The following is an 18,743-nucleotide window of genomic DNA, read 5'->3' as shown; positions in this document are numbered from 1 at the left end:
TTATTTGGCCTATTGAATGCTAATATGCTTCTTCAAGACAGGTAGTACGACTAAACCGTCCCTTGCTTGGAGGGTGTAATCTCCGATGGCCAGTGCCTACTTCCCTGCACTGCCCTCTGACAGTGACCTTGTCATCCTGCCACCCCTCCCACTTTTCATTCGTGCATCACAGCTCCATCATTAAACGGTCATAAAGGAGGCGTGTTCCATCTCTCCGGGAACTGAGGGATGTGTACAAGTCAGTGTAATAAACGTATACAAAGACATTTCTTCCAAGGTGCTGGTGGGTGTGTCCTCCACTCTTCAGTACCTTATTACAATTTGGGGACTGACATCGTGTGCAACCCAGTACCTCCCTGAAGTTATGAAAAGTACCACCCGCTAGTAAAACTGCTGTAGTTAAATCTTAGGCGGTGTGCCCGTTCTCTAAGGTTAGTCTTGCTGTTCAAGATATTTGGGCTGATATGTTGAAATGATGTACGTTTCTCCAATGTGTCAGTCACCTTCTGTATAAACTTTTGATCCACCAACCTGTCAAAGAATCCCTTCTGTCGAATAAGATTAAGGTGACCAGATTTTGACGAGTTAAAACCGGGATTGCCCAGACAATAAAAGTAAGACTAGAGCATTTTAGCTTTGTCAATGTGATTGTTTTAGTCATGTTGTACAGTGTGGCTCTGTGTGTTTGTGTGGTTCTTTGTGTGTGGCTCTGTGTGCGTGTGTGGCTGTGCGTGTGTGGCTGTGTGTGTGTGGCTCTGTGTGCATGTGTGGCTGTGTGTGTGCGGCTCTGTGTGTGTGGCTCTGTGTGTGTGTGTGTGGGGGGCTCTGTGTGTGTGTGTGTGTGTGGCTCTGTGTGTGGCTCTGTGTGTATGGCTCTGTGTGTGTGTGGCTCTGTGTGTGTGTGGCTCTGTGTGTGTGTGGCTCTGTGTGTGTGTGGCTCTGTGTGTGTGTGGCTCTGTGTGTGTGTGGCTCTGTGTGTGTGTGTGGCTCTGTGTGTGTGTGTGGCTCTGTGTGTGTGTGCAGCTCTGTGTGTGCGGCTCTGTGTGTGCGGCTCTGTGTGTGCGGCTCTGTGTGTGCGGCTCTGTGTGTGCGGCTCTGTGTGTGCGGCTCTGTGTGTGTGTGTGTGTGTGGCTGTGTGTGTGGCTGTGTGTGTGTGTGTGTGTGGGGGGGGGGGGGGGGCTCTGTGTGTGTGTGTGTGGCTCTGTGTGTGTGTGTGTGGCTCTGTGTGTGTGTGTGGCTGTGTGTGTGTGGCTCTGTGTGTGTGGCTCTGTGTGTGTGTGGGTGTGTGTGGCTGTGTGTGTGTGTGCATGGGTGCAAATGCAATAGGTCTCGCATTTGCGAGAGATTAAACTATTGGCATTGTAAATGACAATGCCATTTATTTATCGTTTTTCAAAACCAACACATAAATACAAATGTTGTCATTTACAATGCCAATAGCTCTAACTTTTGCAAAGGCGAGACCGTTGCATTGTAAATGCCTGAAAGGCCAGCAGGGGGAGTAAAGTTTTATTCAAACAGTATTGTTAGATTTCGAGTTAGTGAAGCCTTTACCTGTCCAAAGTGTGGATGGAGCCTGTCTGTCTCCTAGGAGATTCTGAACAGGAGAAGTAGCTCCCCAGCCCCCTTCCCCAGGCCAGCAGACCATTGGCTATTCAGCTACCAGGCAAGTCTGAGCCCTCCTCTCACACCTGCCCAGGCCCCTGAAGGCCTTGCTGGGTGCACCCCAAATCATTCTCCTCCATCTTGTGAATTGCAGCCTACCTGTGCCCCAGATTGCAGTGAGCAGAGTCCAGGAAGTGGTAAGGAGACAGACTAGTGCCGTCTCTTCCCAAAACAAAAGTTGTTTAACCGCATGCGTGCGGCGGCTTTTCCCGCGGTATGCGGCATTTTAAAAATTACCGCGTTACATGACTAGCTCAGCTCGTCATCAGCACACGGCAGGTAAAGCTGATGACGAGCGGAGCTCGTCATCAGCATGCAAGGGTTTAAAAAACGATTTTCCCTTTCTGTGATTACTGTATTTGCATGTGGTTGTTACAGTTTAAAATTGCAGTTTTGACCGGCCTGTGATTGCATATTTTATCACCTGTTTTGTGTTTTAAACTTGTGGTTTTCCCTGCCCATGATTGCTTGCATTTAACATTGAATTGTGGGATTTGCAGTCCAACCTCTGTAGTTTATCCCACTCATTCCTTGGTGAAAAATCTGTTTTCCCTCCAAATTTCTCCTTTGCAAGGTGCTAAGACCTGTGTGTTAAAACAGTGCACCCCCCAGCCACCACTTTGTGTTCACAAGCCAGTGAGGCCAGGCCCCCTGCCCCTCCTCCCCCCAGCAACAGGAATATTCTACATCAGAGGGTGCTTCTGTGAGCTGTTTAAACTGTATTTACTGGGGCCTGTGCACTTCGTTTTTTTGGCCAGCAGGGGGAGTAAAGTTTTATTCAAACAGTATTGTTAGATTTCAAATTAGTGATGCCCTTACCTGCAGAAGTCCAAAGTGTGGATTGAGCCCATCTGTCTCCTAGGAGATTCAACTGTAGTGACAAGCATGTGAAACAGCAAATGCTAGCTTGTTCTTCACTGGCACTGAGTGGATACTTTAGATTTAGCTTCCAGCATATTGACATTAACAATGCATTTCCAATTCAAACTTTTAATGATGAAAATGTGCAAGGATATAGAAAAGTACTCACTTGTAGACATTATACAAGCTCATGGGTAGAGTTACAGTAACAGCACATCCTAGAAGGGAGAAACAAGAAACCATCATCTACAGGAGCAAAACATAACTGTTCATTGCACATGGGCAGATTTTTAGAGATAAATGTTAATGTTTCACTATGAATTGTAACTAATCTACTAGGTAACAGCAACACAGGCTACAATGCAATAGAATTACTTTCTGAAATACTAAACTAGTATAATCATTTCAAAATAAAAGACACACAATTGATGGAGTCAAGCTATCCTGAACGATATGGGCTGAAAGCCCAAAACTGGTCCTAGGATGCTTGTTTACAGTCCAGGAAGGGCCTGGCCTGGCAGGTGGGGCTGGACTATTCCCATTGGGTGCAGGGTCATTACTGATTTGCAAATGCCTAGGTTCAAACTGGAATGGCATGGTGAGCAAAAAAACGATGGATTTAGGCCCAGATCTCTGTACTGGGGTGAATGTATGACATTGTTCTGCATTTGGTCCATCAATTGTTCTTTTTGCATTTGTTATCCTGAGTGGGACGGGTATACCGAGACGTGGGTCCCGTGCTCTCCATGCCACTGGAGTCAAACTATCCTGGCTGATGAGGGCAGAAAGCCCTAAACCGGTCCTAGGATGCTTGTTTACAGTCCAGGGAGGACCTGGCCTGGAAGTTCGGGCTGGACTCTTCCCAGTGGGTGCGGGGTCAAGACTGATTTGCATATGGCTGGGTCCAAACTGGAATGGCATGGTGAGCAAAAAAAACAATGGATTTAGGCCCAGATCTCTGTACTGGGGTGAATGTAAGACATTGTTCTGCATTCTGTCCATCAATTGTTCTTTTTGGTATAATCATTTCAGCATAACGTTTTAAGTCAGACAAATGGCTGCAGGTTTTGAGATGCTTAAAAACATTCAATTCCAATTGTGAAAATTATGTATTTCTTTGTGTGGTGTATTTATCTGCCAATTCCAGTACCAGATGCTTGGAAGAAGCAATTCAATGGCATTGACTATTTACCCAAATTCGGGCTATAGCTGCTCCATGCATGCTTTTCAATAGCTGCAGGTGACAGAGTTGGAAACCCAGTTATTTGGTCACAGCAGTGAGTTCACCCATCTACACTGTATGTGGTTAGCTGCGGTGTGCCGACCTACACCACTGGTGCTTAGCTTGCTTTTTCCATTAATTATGAGTCTTGGTGGTACTGAGGTTTCTGTGTAGCTGGTGCAGCAACCAAAGCTGCCAAAAGGGCTACTAAATAATCAAAACTTTCCTAAAACCTAGATACGGAGGCCTTTAATGCAACTTTATCAGCTCTAGGTCTACAACTTTTGGTGCAACTATATCCTTCTTCATTTTGTGCATATCATCCTTAAAGTTGGATCCCAAAAAAAGCCTGTCAAAGGGAGGGTCATATGTTTTTTGCTGCTCAAACCAGTTCAAGACTTGGTTACGAAAGCCACTCTGTTGACTGGCGAATTGAAAATTGTATGACAGTTGCCATCAGCTTACAATCCCACAATAGCTGCCATGGTGCATATAACCTGGTTTATCACCAACAGACCCAAACTGACCACTTTACAAAGTCTTGTCTCTTTTCTCTAGGCTGGTCTTCGGAGAACCTCGACATAGTTTCCTAAAGAGTTACACCTCACCTGGAGAACAGCTGGTTTTGTAGCCAACGAGGTTGGGGAAGACTCCTATATTTTCCATCAGGCTAAGAATAACAATCTAAGTTGTGGCCAGAGTAAGGGAAATGTAATTTGTACAACTCAAATAGATGCACGATTATTGCTTGTGCTAGGTTGAATAAGGCAGTGCAGAATACAGGCCTCCGGCTTTTGTTTGTTTTGGTACTTTTAGTGTAGGAAGGTTATTGGAGATTAACTGGGCTAAATGCTGACAGCGACACAACAGTTTGTATATTCACGGTATCAAGAGGAAGGGTAACAATTTAAGCATCAGTAGAATGTCTATGGTTGCAACTTGTCACCTTAACTTATAGTTCCTGCAGCTTGTGACACCCTGTAAAGAGGGCACAGCGACAGGGTATAGACTCAACACGGTGGAAAACAATATATACACAACATACAGTGGGACTCCGTGATTTTAAAATACACACAAACTGAACAGAAGCATGTTTTGTTGTGGCCATCTTGCTTTCCATAAAGAGACAGTTTACTACATCCAGCATACTTTACAACTTGGGACTTTGTTTACGGTTGGTCTGCAGAATCATTTATTCTGTGTCCCTACTGTGTTGCTGCCAAGGTGATCATGAACCCTCTTTTTCACGAGAGAGGTGTGTGTTACTTTGTGGAACCGTAAAGTTACCTTAAATCTTACTACCTTTTGTAAACTTGTATGCTTCTTTGTGGACCATTATTCGGACTAACATTGTTGGCATGTGCTAATCATTTATGGAATATACATCAACATGCTGCAGACTGTAATGGTATTTTGAATGCGAGGAGGAGAGCATTCCTGCTGCAGTATACAGATTAAATGATCTTCATATTTCTAGATTGTTATATATATTCTAAGGATTAGTATCTTAAGTTATTGGTAAGAGAGAAAGATGTGTTTTGCAAACATATTTTGAACGTATTTTGAATATCCCGTCTATCATCTCATTTCAGCAAGCATCAAGTTGTGTTTATTGAAGCGCTTGAGCAAGATTAGACAATCAGCATTTATTTTTATGGCAGATCAAGGGGGTTGTTGTAGGAGAGTAGGATCTGCTTACGATGGTTACCCCCACGTTTTTGCTGATGTTTCACTGTTTTTCTACTTTAGTCTGGCTGGGGCCCTGCTAACCAGGACCCCAACCTAGCTGCTTCCTCTCTAAATTGATTGCATGTACATTAGGTACACTCCAGATAGGTTACTGGGTTACCCTTGTGAGTCTCCAGTATATGGTACAGAAGGTACTAAGGGCATAGGTACCCCAGAGGCCTATCAGGGGCTGAAACATGTATTATGCCACCCCTGGGAAGCCTTCCAAAATGGCACCATAGGTCTGCTACTGCATCCTTTGTGGGACAGCTCAAATCCAGCTCCTGGTCCTCGTGGCTGAAGTGTCCAGCTTCACCTTCTTCACCTGAAATTACCAGACATCAGTTGGCATCTTCTCATCACCTTCCTGGTCACTGGCAAGTGACTCAGACTCTGTCACCTCTGCTTTCAGGTTCTTCAGATCTCAGATCCACCCTTGGATCCACCCGGACACTTTCCACTTGGTCGCCTGCAGCATTTTCAGCAGCTCGCCATTGAAATAGACGACGAAACCCGACACGAAAAGACACCTATGCACCCGGCTTCCCTGGGTGAGGTAACTCGAGAACTCCAGTGCGCCCATGTGTGTTGACTCTAGAACCTCCTAGTTCTAAAGGGGTTTGCTCCAAGTCCTCTTCTTAGTGTCCTATTCATAAATTTTCCAACCGCGACTTTCCCCTTAGAAGTTAATGGTGATTCGCGGCTGTGTTTAGACACTGCACGCGTCCTCCGTGGGTTCCCTGTGTCACTACCTTGGGTGGTTCCTGATGGCCCCAGCGGTTCTAAAGGCTCTAGGCCTTGTATCTATGTCAGTCGTGGTTCTTATACCACTTTCTTAATATATGGTTTGGTACGCCCCTCAGGCTCAACACATTGTGCTAATTTACTGTGTGCTAAATAAGTTTACTGAATGTACTTTTGCCTCTAGCCTCATAAAGAGACTAGAGGGATGTGTTTAGAATAAATACATATATTTTATGTATATACCTGGCGTGGTTCTCCTTTCATTTGGTCATTCATGAGATGTAGACTGGTAAAACAAGCTGCTTTGTATTCCTTCAAGACTTAGCCTGAAGGCTGCTCTCCACAGCTACCACCAGGATAGCTTTCTATAAAGGTTGTCTTTAAACCTACCATCAATAAAGGACGTTTCGACTGGTGCAAGGAGCCCACTAGAATAGTGGACAGCATATGCCAGGCCAACTCTCAGTTGTTATTTAAAGGTTTAAAACAGTATCCTTTCTTCATTTGGAAGGCAATGTCAAAAGCAATATGCCTGTCCAAACCCAGAGAGAAGAGGATCTGGGGTGCTTTCTTCTAAAGATCAGCTTGTGTTCTCTTCCTTCCCACTCATTTCGGACAACAGGAATTTCAACTACTTATGAACCCTAGAAATCTGGTAATAGTGTTCTCTCACAAGATGGAGGATGAGAAAAGTTGAAGAATAGCACCACCATAATACCTCCAATGTTGTGACCCTTCTAGAGTTTTTTTGCTTAGTATGGCCACAAGTGAATACTTCCTTGCAATATGTGTATCTGGTGTGCAATCCCTCATATAATATATAATTCTCGTACATGAAGGTTCAGGGGGACTGTTCATCAGGTGCCCGGTAGATATTTGTCAATCCTTGATGACAATTTTGATGATTAACAGTTTGAAGTTCAGTGTTTTTTCAACATCAATGACCTTAATGATATGCTCAAAATCTATTGGGAAAGGGGGTGGCACTTTAGTGACAGGAATGGTGTTACTGGAACTGCTTTCTAATGCCTTCATAGAGGGGGGTGGGTCAAACTTGACCTTGCAAAGTAGGGAGGTAAAAACAATAGGTCACCTATGCTATACAGCAGGACCAGCAGCAAACCCGGCTCTATAACTGTTCATACTTCTGAGCTGATTCCTTCTAGGTCTTCCCATGCCCCCAATACATTTCTGGGCAATATGGATGCTCCTTTAGTAGAATTACTGACTGGGAAACAGAAGACACACAAGGCATGAAAATCCTTCTTAGATATATTTTTCCATTTATGGAGTTAGTTCACAAAAGGAGAAAGCAGGGTATTTCTTTGAAGATAAAAACAAAATTTTAGACAAAGTAGCTAAAAGTGGAGAGAGCTCATTTTTACTATCATAACTGTTGAGATAACAAATTAACAGCTTCCAATCTTTCCAAACAATCTGCACTGGGGCCAATGTATTTTGTCTCAGAGAAGGACCAGGAGCTAGGACGAAGCAGAACTGCTCTAGAGTCATCTAGAGTAGGGAGCCCAGGGCTGAATACAGCAGACGACAGACCAGCCCATGTAAACACACATGGGCTCCTGAAGGGACCCATGGGGGTCAAAGGCGAAACAGAGGGGACTGTAGACTGCCTCAAAATTGCTATTAAGGTTCTGAGAAAACTTCAGGTACACCAGCATCGGCGTCGGAGCAGCGAATGGTACATGTGCAGCTGCCGCAGACGGCACTGAATAAGGTGGATCCACGAGAGGAAGCTCCTCAAGTAGAGTGATGTCCACGAGATCTGGATCCAAAGAGGAATCTGCAGTAGACGGAGTACGGTGACCTACCTCTCAGCTTGGACAGACGTCAAGGAGAGGTGTCATCATGCTTTCTCTTGTGTTTCCTCTTATTTTCTTTATAAGAATGTAATTACTACAACGAAGGTAACTTCGAGAGAGACCCTAACCTTTAACGCAATTAGTGTTGAATCCGATGGCCACTGTGAGCCATAAATGGTTGGCATCCCATGCTTGGACAGCCTTGAAGAGCATAAGGCAGCATTTATCAATCAACCTCAAGTTGTGAGGCGACCTCCACGCACCAGAGACATACCTGAAAAGTATCTGGAATGGACACTTGTCTACTGCAAGTGTGGCAGGCGTTGAAGCCTGATTTTCTCAGTGATTACATTGGTTAGGAAAAAATAAAACATTTGAGAGAAAAAGGACTGATAAAAAAAAAAAAGGAGGTAGGAGAGCAGTTCCAGATACATGTAGAAGGGAGTGGAAAAAAGGGCATCAACGTCAGTGAACCACGGTGGGCACTGTGTGGCTTCCGTGGCTTCACCCTGTCATCACTTCCAGTGGCAGGATGGAGCCAGCAAACTCTTCCAGCACAAGGCAGGTATGGGAAAGTTTGCAGTTTCAGTCTTGTGCTTGGGAATAGTTAATTGTTGACCAACCTGCAGGTATAAGTATATATCAAAAATATATTTGGTATTCCACTATTTGTAGTGTATTGAGAATATGAGACAGTCTACTGCAGCAAGTTATCCAGGAGAAATCAATTATATTTACTAATGTCCTCTGTGCACTATGAAATATCATTATACATTGGAGGGACAAGGTATTTTACTCATACTATAAAGAACTCTGTTCAATTACCTTGGACAGAAGCAAACCAGGAAATATCTGGTCTTGAACTTAGGATAGTGAACCCATACTGAGCCTTCAAAAATCTGGTGTTAATTAAAAGAATCAGAAAATCCCCCTATAATCAAAAGTAGGGAAGACTGGGATACAATAGTGTTACACAGTTCCATGTATGGCTTTAATGTGGTGCCACCACAGAAGCAGACCCAACATATTACTAATAAACCAAGTCTATGTTTCACTGAAGACAGTCACATACAACAGCAGCAAAATATATTTAGCTAGTTAAGACATGTTTTGTTGTAATGAGTAGATATCTTGGACACAAAGAATGTATCTGCTGTCTTCATGAATTTTCTTACCAACTATCATCGATGTGAAAAGGTCCCTGTATAGCAAATTGAACACAGCAGGCTTATACCAGGCCTCCACTCCAACTACTGCAGTCACCAAATAAACAATAGAAATGGTCTAGAAGAAGAGAAAAGAGGAAATGTGCATTACAAGGTTGAAGGCCCTCTTCTTTTATCCAACTACTATGTTCTGAGAGAGAAAATCATTCTTAAATATAAGTCTATTAACCATAGGTTATTGAACTTTCCATAGTTGTTGTAGGTACTATTGTCTCTGTCTGGGGCCTGCAGCTGCTTAACCCCTTCGACGCTCATGACGAGCTGGGCTCGTCATGCAGTAGCCTCCTGCTACGCTCATGACGAGCCCAGCTCGTCATGAATAATGGTGATCATGATTTTCCAGCACAGGGGAAAAATCCCCATAGCATTCAAAAGGCTAGACAAGCAATTAGAAAAACAGGAATCATGATGGGATTAGAGTAACGGTAACCCACTGGGTAACCAAAAATCACACTTCGACAGTACACACCTGGCTATACATCCCTGAAACTGATTCTTGACGGTCTCCTTCGGAGCATTGGCCTGCACGACAGTTCATCAGAGAGCCAGGGAAGAAAATGGGTTACCTACCTGCAACTGCAGTTCTACAGCAGTGGTATAGTTCATAGATTCACAAGCTTGAATCTTCCCAGACGTTGAAGTAACACTCGTAAGGGCACATTGAACAGCATAGAGAACTGATTCCCATAGAAACAACAACAAAACAGTAAATGTTATACAGCCATTCAACCTGAGTTTGAAAAGACCTAACTTCTGCCAAGGAAGGGTCATGAACTTCACTCCTTCCTGAGGTCACTAACTCTCAGATTTGCAAGCACATGTAATTTATGATCATAAATGTACCAACAGGTGAGCCCAAAAGAAGTGGAGGAGGGAGAACAAACATGGATTACTGCAGTTCTAAATATGTAACTTTTTTCTCTTCTCCACTACTGGATGTTTTTACAGATTACTAAATGTGAATCAGAAGAGCAAGTGAGAATAAGGCTCACTTTATTGAAAAAGGAAGTGAAGTAAAGTTTGATCTACAGTCAAGTATGTTACTGTTGCTGCTTCTGCATCTAGTCAGTAGGAAATTGCAGAAGTACGGTGATTTTTCCAATTTGCTGCCCTGTAGGTGTTCATGCGGTACAAAAGGGCGTGGTGATGGACGGAGCATTTGAATCAAACACTCACACCCAGTCAAAAGATCTGGGTTTAATCCATCACCGTTCTTTAGCCCACTCTGCCACCCCAGTTCAGACACAGCTATATGCAAATCAGTCTGACCCTGTGCCTCATGGGAACAGTCCAGCCCGAACTGCCAAGCCATGTCTTCCCTGGACCGGAAACAAGCTTCCGAGGACCGGTTTCTGGCATTCCAGCCGTCTTCAGCCCGGCTTGCTTGAATCCAGTGGCTAAGTGAGCAAGGGACTCACATCTGAGCATATCCTGCCACACTTATGGCGGCCAAAAGCGGTACAAAAGGGGGTGGTGATGGACGGAGCATCTGAATCCATCAAACACTCACACCCAGTCAAAAGATCTGGGTTTAATCCATCACCGTTCTTTAGCCCACTCAGCCACCCCAGTTCAGCATGGCCATATGCAAATCAGTCTGACCCTGTGCCTCATGGGAACAGTCCAGCCCGAACTGCCAAGCCATGCCTTCCCTGCAAATCAGTCTGTACCCTGTGCCCTGTGTTCATGAGCATACTCTTCTTATAGCATTAGTCAGCACTGTGTTGGGAGCAGCCTGTTGGTCTTATGATGACAAACAGTTATTGATTCGGCAATCCATTGTGCAATTCCTTATTTTGATAGAGGCCTACCTTTGCTGGAGTGGCCAAAGAAAATTAATAGATAATCAGAGTTCCTAAATTGTTTGGTCTTGGTGAGGTAAAATTTCAAACACCTACTCTCTCAGCAACATTAGATGGGGGGTGGAAGGGATTTCAAAATAACATGCTTATTTAAGAGGAAGTCTGTCTGCACCTTTGGCATGAAGGACAGACTTGTATGTAAGATTATTCAGTCTATTACAAATGTGAGATGCAGTTCTTTGATGATTAACACCTGAAGAGCCAGTAGCAATGTTTTCCATGAAATGTACTTACATTTCGCCTTATGTGGGAAGTCTTTATTATTTAAGAGAATACAGTGGTCAATTCTCGGGGCACTGGTGGTCTTGACTAGACCTCTATTGAACTTGTTTATGATTCTGTCTGGAAAGAACAAAGATGGCCAATTGGAGCCCCGGATTCTGGATATTACCAATAAATGGACTTTTGATGGAACTGTAGAGAAGGATAGGCTCAGTAAGCTGTAAAACATATGGGAGCACTTGACGTAGTGCACAGCGTAATGGGTAAAGTCCTGTAGAAGTACATCAAACAAAGAAAAGCTTTCACATTGCAGGATGTTTTATTTGTGGATGGTGGTCTGGCCTTAGCAAGACTTTTCCAATAGCCTTCCTGAAGTTTAATCTAGGGAAGTCCTGGTGAAAATGTACCTTTGTGCAAGTCAGGCATAGTGTTCCAGTTTGTGCAAGCTCAAACCTGCCTTACTTGCTCAAAGGCCTTACTTGACAGTAGTGGGGTACAAACTTTGAATATTTTGAGCAAACAATGGCTATGCTCTTAAAAGGCAGTCAACTACTTCTGGGCACTCCCCAGGCGAGGAACGCTCTGGGCATCTGACTACTGGACAGTCTATCCTGCAGTGCAAGACGCTTTCCTGCCCTCTCTAGGACTGGCTGTCATGTCCTGGTCACCCGGACATCTTAAGAGTAGTCTGTAAACCACTCCTTTCCCTGGTAGAGGAGGAACTAGAACAAAGTGGGGTGGTTTGGCACCACGATTATACTCTTTTTTTCCATGGAGGGGGTATGGATCCACTAAGGTTTAAGAACTGGCTTGGATTGTTTCTCATTCAAATGTAATTGTCTTGATGCTCTTCAGCACCGCCTTTCTCAGTCCGTTGGAAACAGACCACCACTGCCTCCAAGTCTATGAACACAGGTACTAAGGAATTGTCACACCTGAAAGAGTAGAGAGAAAATGGACAGGTTCATCTCTTAATCTATGTGAAAATAGGAGAACCTTAAGCTCTCCAATACTTAGCATGTGCGACGGCCATTACAGTGGCAGCCTCCCTGGCTCAATGGTTCATCAACAGTCTTAAAAATTCCTCAACAAGGTAAGCTGATAATGGAGAACAGCCATCCAATAATTTTCAGCATGAGTACACGAGGGAGGACTCCAGCCAGCAGTCGCACATCAGGACCCTGCGCTGGAGAGGGCATGCATAGATATAAACTAGGCCATGGAGGAGATGGACAGCGTCAGTGAATCAGAAGCAGACCTCCCTCTAAATGTGGACCACAATGCTCTGAACTGAGTAGCTCAGCGGAGACACCTTCACTGTAGGGCAGCTTCAGTGCACTGCTAGCCAGAGGTCGAAATGCCAGTCCAGGAAGTAAGTCCAAAACATAGTTATATTTGCCACTACTTCATCATGCTGAGGCTTGTTCCAGTCAATGTTTCCGTTATTTTTTTAATAGTTCCTCACCATTTAGCGTAGGTTTGAACACGTTCTACTAAATTGTTCTGGGATTTTATTTTAAGGATTCACAGTTATTTATGTTAAAATTGCTTTCACTCATATCTGCTTTATTTATTTATTTATTTTTAGCATTTATTAAGCGCGAACAATTGCCCGCAGGCGTCTCGGCGCTGTACTATTGATACTCTCCTGAATAATCTTATAGATTTTTTTTTCAGAGGTTAAATAACCAAGTCTTCAGTTTCTTCCTTCCTTTCCTTCCTTACTCCACCAATGACGATCTCCAAAACTGTTTGCCACAATGCAAACACTGTGAAAGTCCCCCTTTGCTTTAGTGCACCCTCAGAGTGCAATTTGTTTTGGAAATCTGCCTTAGTTTGATCCACAGGAGGCCAGAGAAATGGTGGATTCCTACCTCAAACACAGCACCGATCGCTCAGAAAAAGCAGATTAGCTTGCCTTAACCTGTAACTGAAAAAGAAAATATTTGCGTTCTGTTTACTCTATTAAGTCACTTCTTCTGATCACTGAGGCATGCACAACGGATAATATAAAAATGGTTATGGTGAGCTCGACCCAACCGGCAGCAGGAGAAAATCATTGAAAGACAAGTGAATTCTGCAGAAAGAGATTGAACTAAGTCCTACAGTGCCTTGTAATCATTTAATGTTCTATATCATATACTGAATGGGAAACTAATGCATAGCTCAGAGGATGTTGCCAACATGCTTAAACCATCAAAAAAGCAGAATCCTCCAAGCACTGTGCTTCTTTCAATAAGGCTACTTGGTGTCAGTAGCCCTTTCTTTGTGTTTCCACCTTCCCAACCTCCCATAGTACTTATGAGTGTTCTATCTTGTATGTGGAAGTTCTAGCATTGGCAGTTGATGGTCTTGTCAGCTGTGAGGTGTACTGCTCTGCTGTACTATCTTAATAAATCTATCTTAACCTGAAGACGTGTTCTGCTGCTTACCTAATCTACCTACAACGCACTGCTTTGGCACCAGCTGGATCGTAGTAAGTGAACAGTCAAGAGTTCTAAAATGTCCCTGTGATCCTATAACAGTAACACAAAAAATTACTAGAACAAAGTTCTCCAAAATATTATGCAATTCACAGTAACTCGCCTATTATTTGCGGATGCGGAGTACCATTATTTAAAGTCAAAGGTCAATTATTCATTATGCCATACCTCTCTGCAGGTCTACAGTATATGTGCAACTCAAAGATTATTGTATTATTCATACTGTAGTCAAATAATGAATCATTCTTATGAACAAGTTACGTACCTTTGGTAATGGTCTTTTTGGTGGAAACTCTAGCCACAGATCCTCACCTTAAGAATTTCCAAATCCGCAGAAGTAGGCTTAAACATGGAAACCATGTTTTTCACTACCACTTTGGGATGAGACAAGCCAATCTAACCAGTTTTATAATCCACCTCACCACTTTTTAATTGTGCCTTACTTCTCCACTAATAGATCTTTTAGGACAAGTAAAGGCAATTTTAACCTCTGCACCATCACTTTTTGCACCTCCACAAAAAACAAAAAAAAAAACCACTCCGCTGTAATCAGGCAACGTAGCACACCAGAGGGGAATTCGGCCTCTCTAGTGGGAACCCAAAGATGAAGCATGTCACCAACTAGGTTGGTGAGAGAGGGTTCTTCTAAAAAACAGGAGTGACTCCTTCTGCTAGCTCTTCTTCCGTTTAGGATTCACTCTTTTGTTGCGTGTCTATTCGATACTCAGGGGAACAAGAGTGGCTCCATTTATATTCCCTTGCTCTCTTGTTGTTTAGCTATACGGTGAACAAATTAAGCCAGGGTTTCCTCGTTCACAGAAGAGAGCCTGCGCCACCTTTGGGTTTATTGCAAGTCATGATCCGCTAGGTGCTGACAGCTTGTCTCATCTCGTCCGCACTGGCATTTGATGATCCTGCCAGGTGGTTTATCGCCACGAAAATTCCTTGGTGGCACAGAAAATTCCAGAGTCACAAGATCTCTTGGCACAGAGTCCATGACTCCCACCCCACCCTGTTTGTTGCAGGACCACATGGCGGTGGGGTTGTAAGCACGTGCCCCAGCCTCGCCTTAATGGATGGAAGGAAGGCTTTCAACGCCAAGTGGATGGCCCTCAGCTCCAGAAAGTGTATGTGGGGCTGGGACTCCACTCTGGAGAACAGAGGCCTTTAATCTCCACCTCTCCCAGATGGCCACCCCAACCCAAAAGTGACACATTGGTGACCAGTTTGTTCTCTGTGGGGGAAGGGAGAGGAATTTGCCGCTGACAGCACTGAGGGCCCGTAACCACCACTGCAGATCTTCTGCAATGTCCTCTGAAATTTGAACATGGTCTGAGAGGTGCCCTTGATGTTGGGCCCACTGAGACTTCAGATCCCACTGCATAGCCTGAATATGCCACTTCGCTTGCTTGACTAGCAGGAGGTTATCAGTCCCAACCGCCCCAGAGTTGACCTCTCTTAAATCCAGTACCGAGGCTGAAAGATTGGAATCAAAGCCTGAATGTTTTGGACTTTCTTTTCTGGGGTGAAGGCACAAAAAGGAACCATGTCCAGAATGGCTCCAATGAAGGGGAGTGTCTTAGAAGGTGTCAGTGAGGCACATTGATATGAACCCAGGAGATGACAGGAGGTTCGCCATAGTCTGGAGGTGGTTGACAACTGCCTTGTGCGATCCTACCATCAACAGCCAATTGTCGAGGTAGTGGCATGCTGGCACCCCTGAACTGCAAAGATGTCCTGCCACTACCTCCATCACTTTCATGAACACCTTAGGGGTACTGGAGAGACCAAAATGGAGAATAGCAAATGGAAAATGCTTCTGTCCCACCACAAACTGCAGGTAAGGCAGGTGGGCCGGCAGGACAGGTATACGGAAATAGGTGTACTGCAGCTTCAGTGCCCCCATCCAGTATCCAGGGTCTAGGGCAGACAACACCTGGGCAAGAGTGAGCATTCTGAATTCCTTTTTCGGGAGAAAGGCTTTGAGGCACCCTTTCAACAACCCCTTTGGCCGAAAGGATTTGGACTTCCTGTCGCAAAACAGAAAGGTGGTACTCCATTAGTTGTTCGAAAGGAGTCCATATATCTTTTGGTCTGCTGGGCGCCAGTATAAGGGACCAGTAGTCCTCCAGCCGCTGCAACATCTGCTAGCCAACCACAGATGAGTGCAGCAGAACAACCACAGTAACTAGCAATCCATCTCTTCGCCAGCAGCTGTGAGTTTACGGACACCAGTAGAGACCTCTTTTGCACATTCAACGATAGCCATCAGGGGCACCTTTGGTATCACAGTAACCGTTATAACTTCTATCACGCTTAGCACAGAGTCCCAGTGCTCCACTATACTTGACCATAGCCAAACCAGGTGCATAAATGCAGCCCTCTTTTCCTGCATCGTGCGTATCGAGTGTCCTTAGGCCGCTGACAGCTTTAACGGGACAGTTGGAATAATGCTGTATATTCATCCTGGCCGGCAGAGCCTGCTTAGCTGGCGGCCATCGAGCGATAAGGCTCTTGAGCGCCCTCATGAATGGCTGAATATAGTTTCAAACTGTATTAATCAATTGGTAATTAACACTATAGCTGGCCCTTAATGACATTACTATCATTACTCGGAGCTGTCTGGTAGTAGTAGGCCACAACATTTACTTCAACTTAAAAATAAGTTTGCAGTCTGCCACAACACATAGGTAGGTGTCAGATAAATGGCTCAGGCGTGCAGCATTCAACGCATGTTCCATCTATAGGACATTCCTCATAGCCACATTTATTATTCAGCAGGACTGCTTCTGAATGGATTGAGTGGCAACGGCACTACCACTGTTTGCTGCTAAGCTGGTAGCTTTTTTTTGGTAATCAGGAAGCAACTCCTGCATACAAGGAGGAAGCCACTTTAGAAGGGTTGGAAGGGGTGATGAATGTGATGGCAGGTTGGCCCTTAGAAAAAAAGGCCTACTTTCCCCTACACGCTGAGACTTTTCTCCCAGGAAGGACATTAGTGTGCTTTTTCTACTGAGCATCACAATGGCTTTCACAGCAGTACCAGAACAGAATGGACGCTTTTGCCCATTTCTTCCTTGGCTTTACGGACTTTGTTCTTAAAGACTTAGATATATTTTCCACCACATTGGATAGCAGGCATCATCTGCATGCCCCTCCTCTGCCTCAAGTAGTACATGGTTTACAGCAACACGATTTGATGGGCAATATTCTCTTACCCACCATTCTTTCTCTGCACACAGAGTAAACTATGCATATGTAGACTTATACTGCATTTCTTTTTCATAAGTTGGTAACTGACTCTCTTGTTCCTAAATAAGGATGTGGAGTGAGTTTACTATTCAATTGCAGGCATCCAACTCATTCTTATTGGGCATCCCCTCTCTCAGTCATCATGCAATCTGTGTTAGAAGCTTGAATAGGATACTAGAAAAAGTTCCCAATAATAAACAAAAAGAAAAATGCTACAACCCAAAAAAAGTGAAAACTTGGAAATATACTGTACAACAAATATCAAAGATGCATCGAAAACAACTTACTTAAGCCCAGGTCTTTGAACTGATTATAAATTAACTGTGCCACAGAAAGGTATTTGGTTTCATAGAGGTTATAAGATTGAGGGCTGTGTTGTCCCAACGAGCTAGCAGTTATCCATGTATAGGTCACACACACCCTGACCCAACTGTAATAAGTTAAGGATGGCACTTTTCACTAGTTAATCTAAACTAAAAACACAAACAGATATATCTTGTTTGCATTCCTAATTGTCCACATGATTGAAGATGGGAGTGACCCTTCGTGGGCCTTTTATTTTCCTTTTTTTTACAGGATAAGGAACACAGTGCTGCATACAACTACCGGAACCACAAGCATGCTTTTTATAAACACGAAATACGGGGCATTCATATTCAAGACCTACAAAGTGTAATGAGACATAATGGTCGCCATGTACAACTGAGTACCTTATTATGATGTCTGAGCACGGACCTTAACATGTTTTACACAATAATTGTACCGGAAACTTATGCCTTGTGATCTCTAGCATACTACCAGAAAGTGTATGTAATTTTGTGATTCGAATTGACCCATGTATCACTGTAATGCAATGCAACAATCAAAGCCATCAAAATGCAATAAAGATATTTAAAAAAAAAAATAATAACATTGAAGGCAGTGGGCATCTGTGAGCTTCATTTAAAGACAGAGATTTTGTAATATAAAGCATTCTGCCGTCCTTCAGTGTGTAGCGGGGGGCAATTTAATGAAGGGGAATACTGTATTACATTCCTATAACTAGGCTCCACTCAACCAAGGGAAACAAGCTCTGTCTTTGTGAAAGCTTTAGGAGCAGCTAACAAAACAATACACACCTTAAGCCATTATTACTTCATGACAGGCAGCAGTCGGATACTGCCATTCTCGTTTGGTGTCCAAAAACATTGGTAAGGATCTTGCAACTGATTTTAACTACAATCGCCTTGCTCGTTTCCAAGATGTTCTTTTTCCATGCATCCTTCTAATTCAACCTTTGAAGCTCATCGGGCACTGAACCTTCATTGAAAGATATTTTCTTATCCTGCTATGAAGGTGTAAAACTGATTCAAATCTAACTCGAACAACCAGTAGGGGCGAAGTAAGATACACTCACTATGCTATTTAAGGTTAAGATTTAATAGTAAAACATTTCCATTTTCAAAATGAGACTTCAGGGACAGGCAAGTCTGATAGCAGTGGTGCAGGACAAATCTAATCCTTTAGGGACATTGGATGCATGGAAAGAACATACAAATACAGCTTATGACTATAACCAGTTGCTTGGGAAGACACTGTCAGGGACTTGCAGTTGTTTAGGTTAAAACTGTGAATTAATCCGCTTTGCTTATTTTCATTAAGTTGAAAATTGAATAAAC

At 43.7% G+C, this 18,743-nt stretch overlaps 1 protein-coding gene across 1 annotated transcript in view; it reads right to left on the bottom strand.

The window, feature by feature from the left end:
* The window catches only part of SELENOI (selenoprotein I), a 281,155-nt gene that overhangs the window by 111,341 nt on the left and 151,071 nt on the right, over nucleotides 1-18,743 (bottom strand). Inside the window, exons 6-7 of the mRNA XM_078649982.1 lie at nucleotides 9,216-9,324; nucleotides 2,696-2,744 (exon numbers count right to left, since the gene is read on the bottom strand). Of these exons, the coding sequence (XP_078506108.1) occupies nucleotides 2,696-2,744; nucleotides 9,216-9,324 (158 nt within the window). The remainder of the gene's footprint in view (nucleotides 1-2,695; nucleotides 2,745-9,215; nucleotides 9,325-18,743) is intronic.

This window comes from Lissotriton helveticus, chromosome 6, assembly GCF_964261635.1.
Source record: "Lissotriton helveticus chromosome 6, aLisHel1.1, whole genome shotgun sequence".
In the NCBI taxonomy this organism is placed as follows: domain Eukaryota; kingdom Metazoa; phylum Chordata; class Amphibia; order Caudata; family Salamandridae; genus Lissotriton; species Lissotriton helveticus.
Note: the sequence above shows the minus strand (reverse complement) of the source record. Positions and strands in the feature narration are given on the sequence as shown.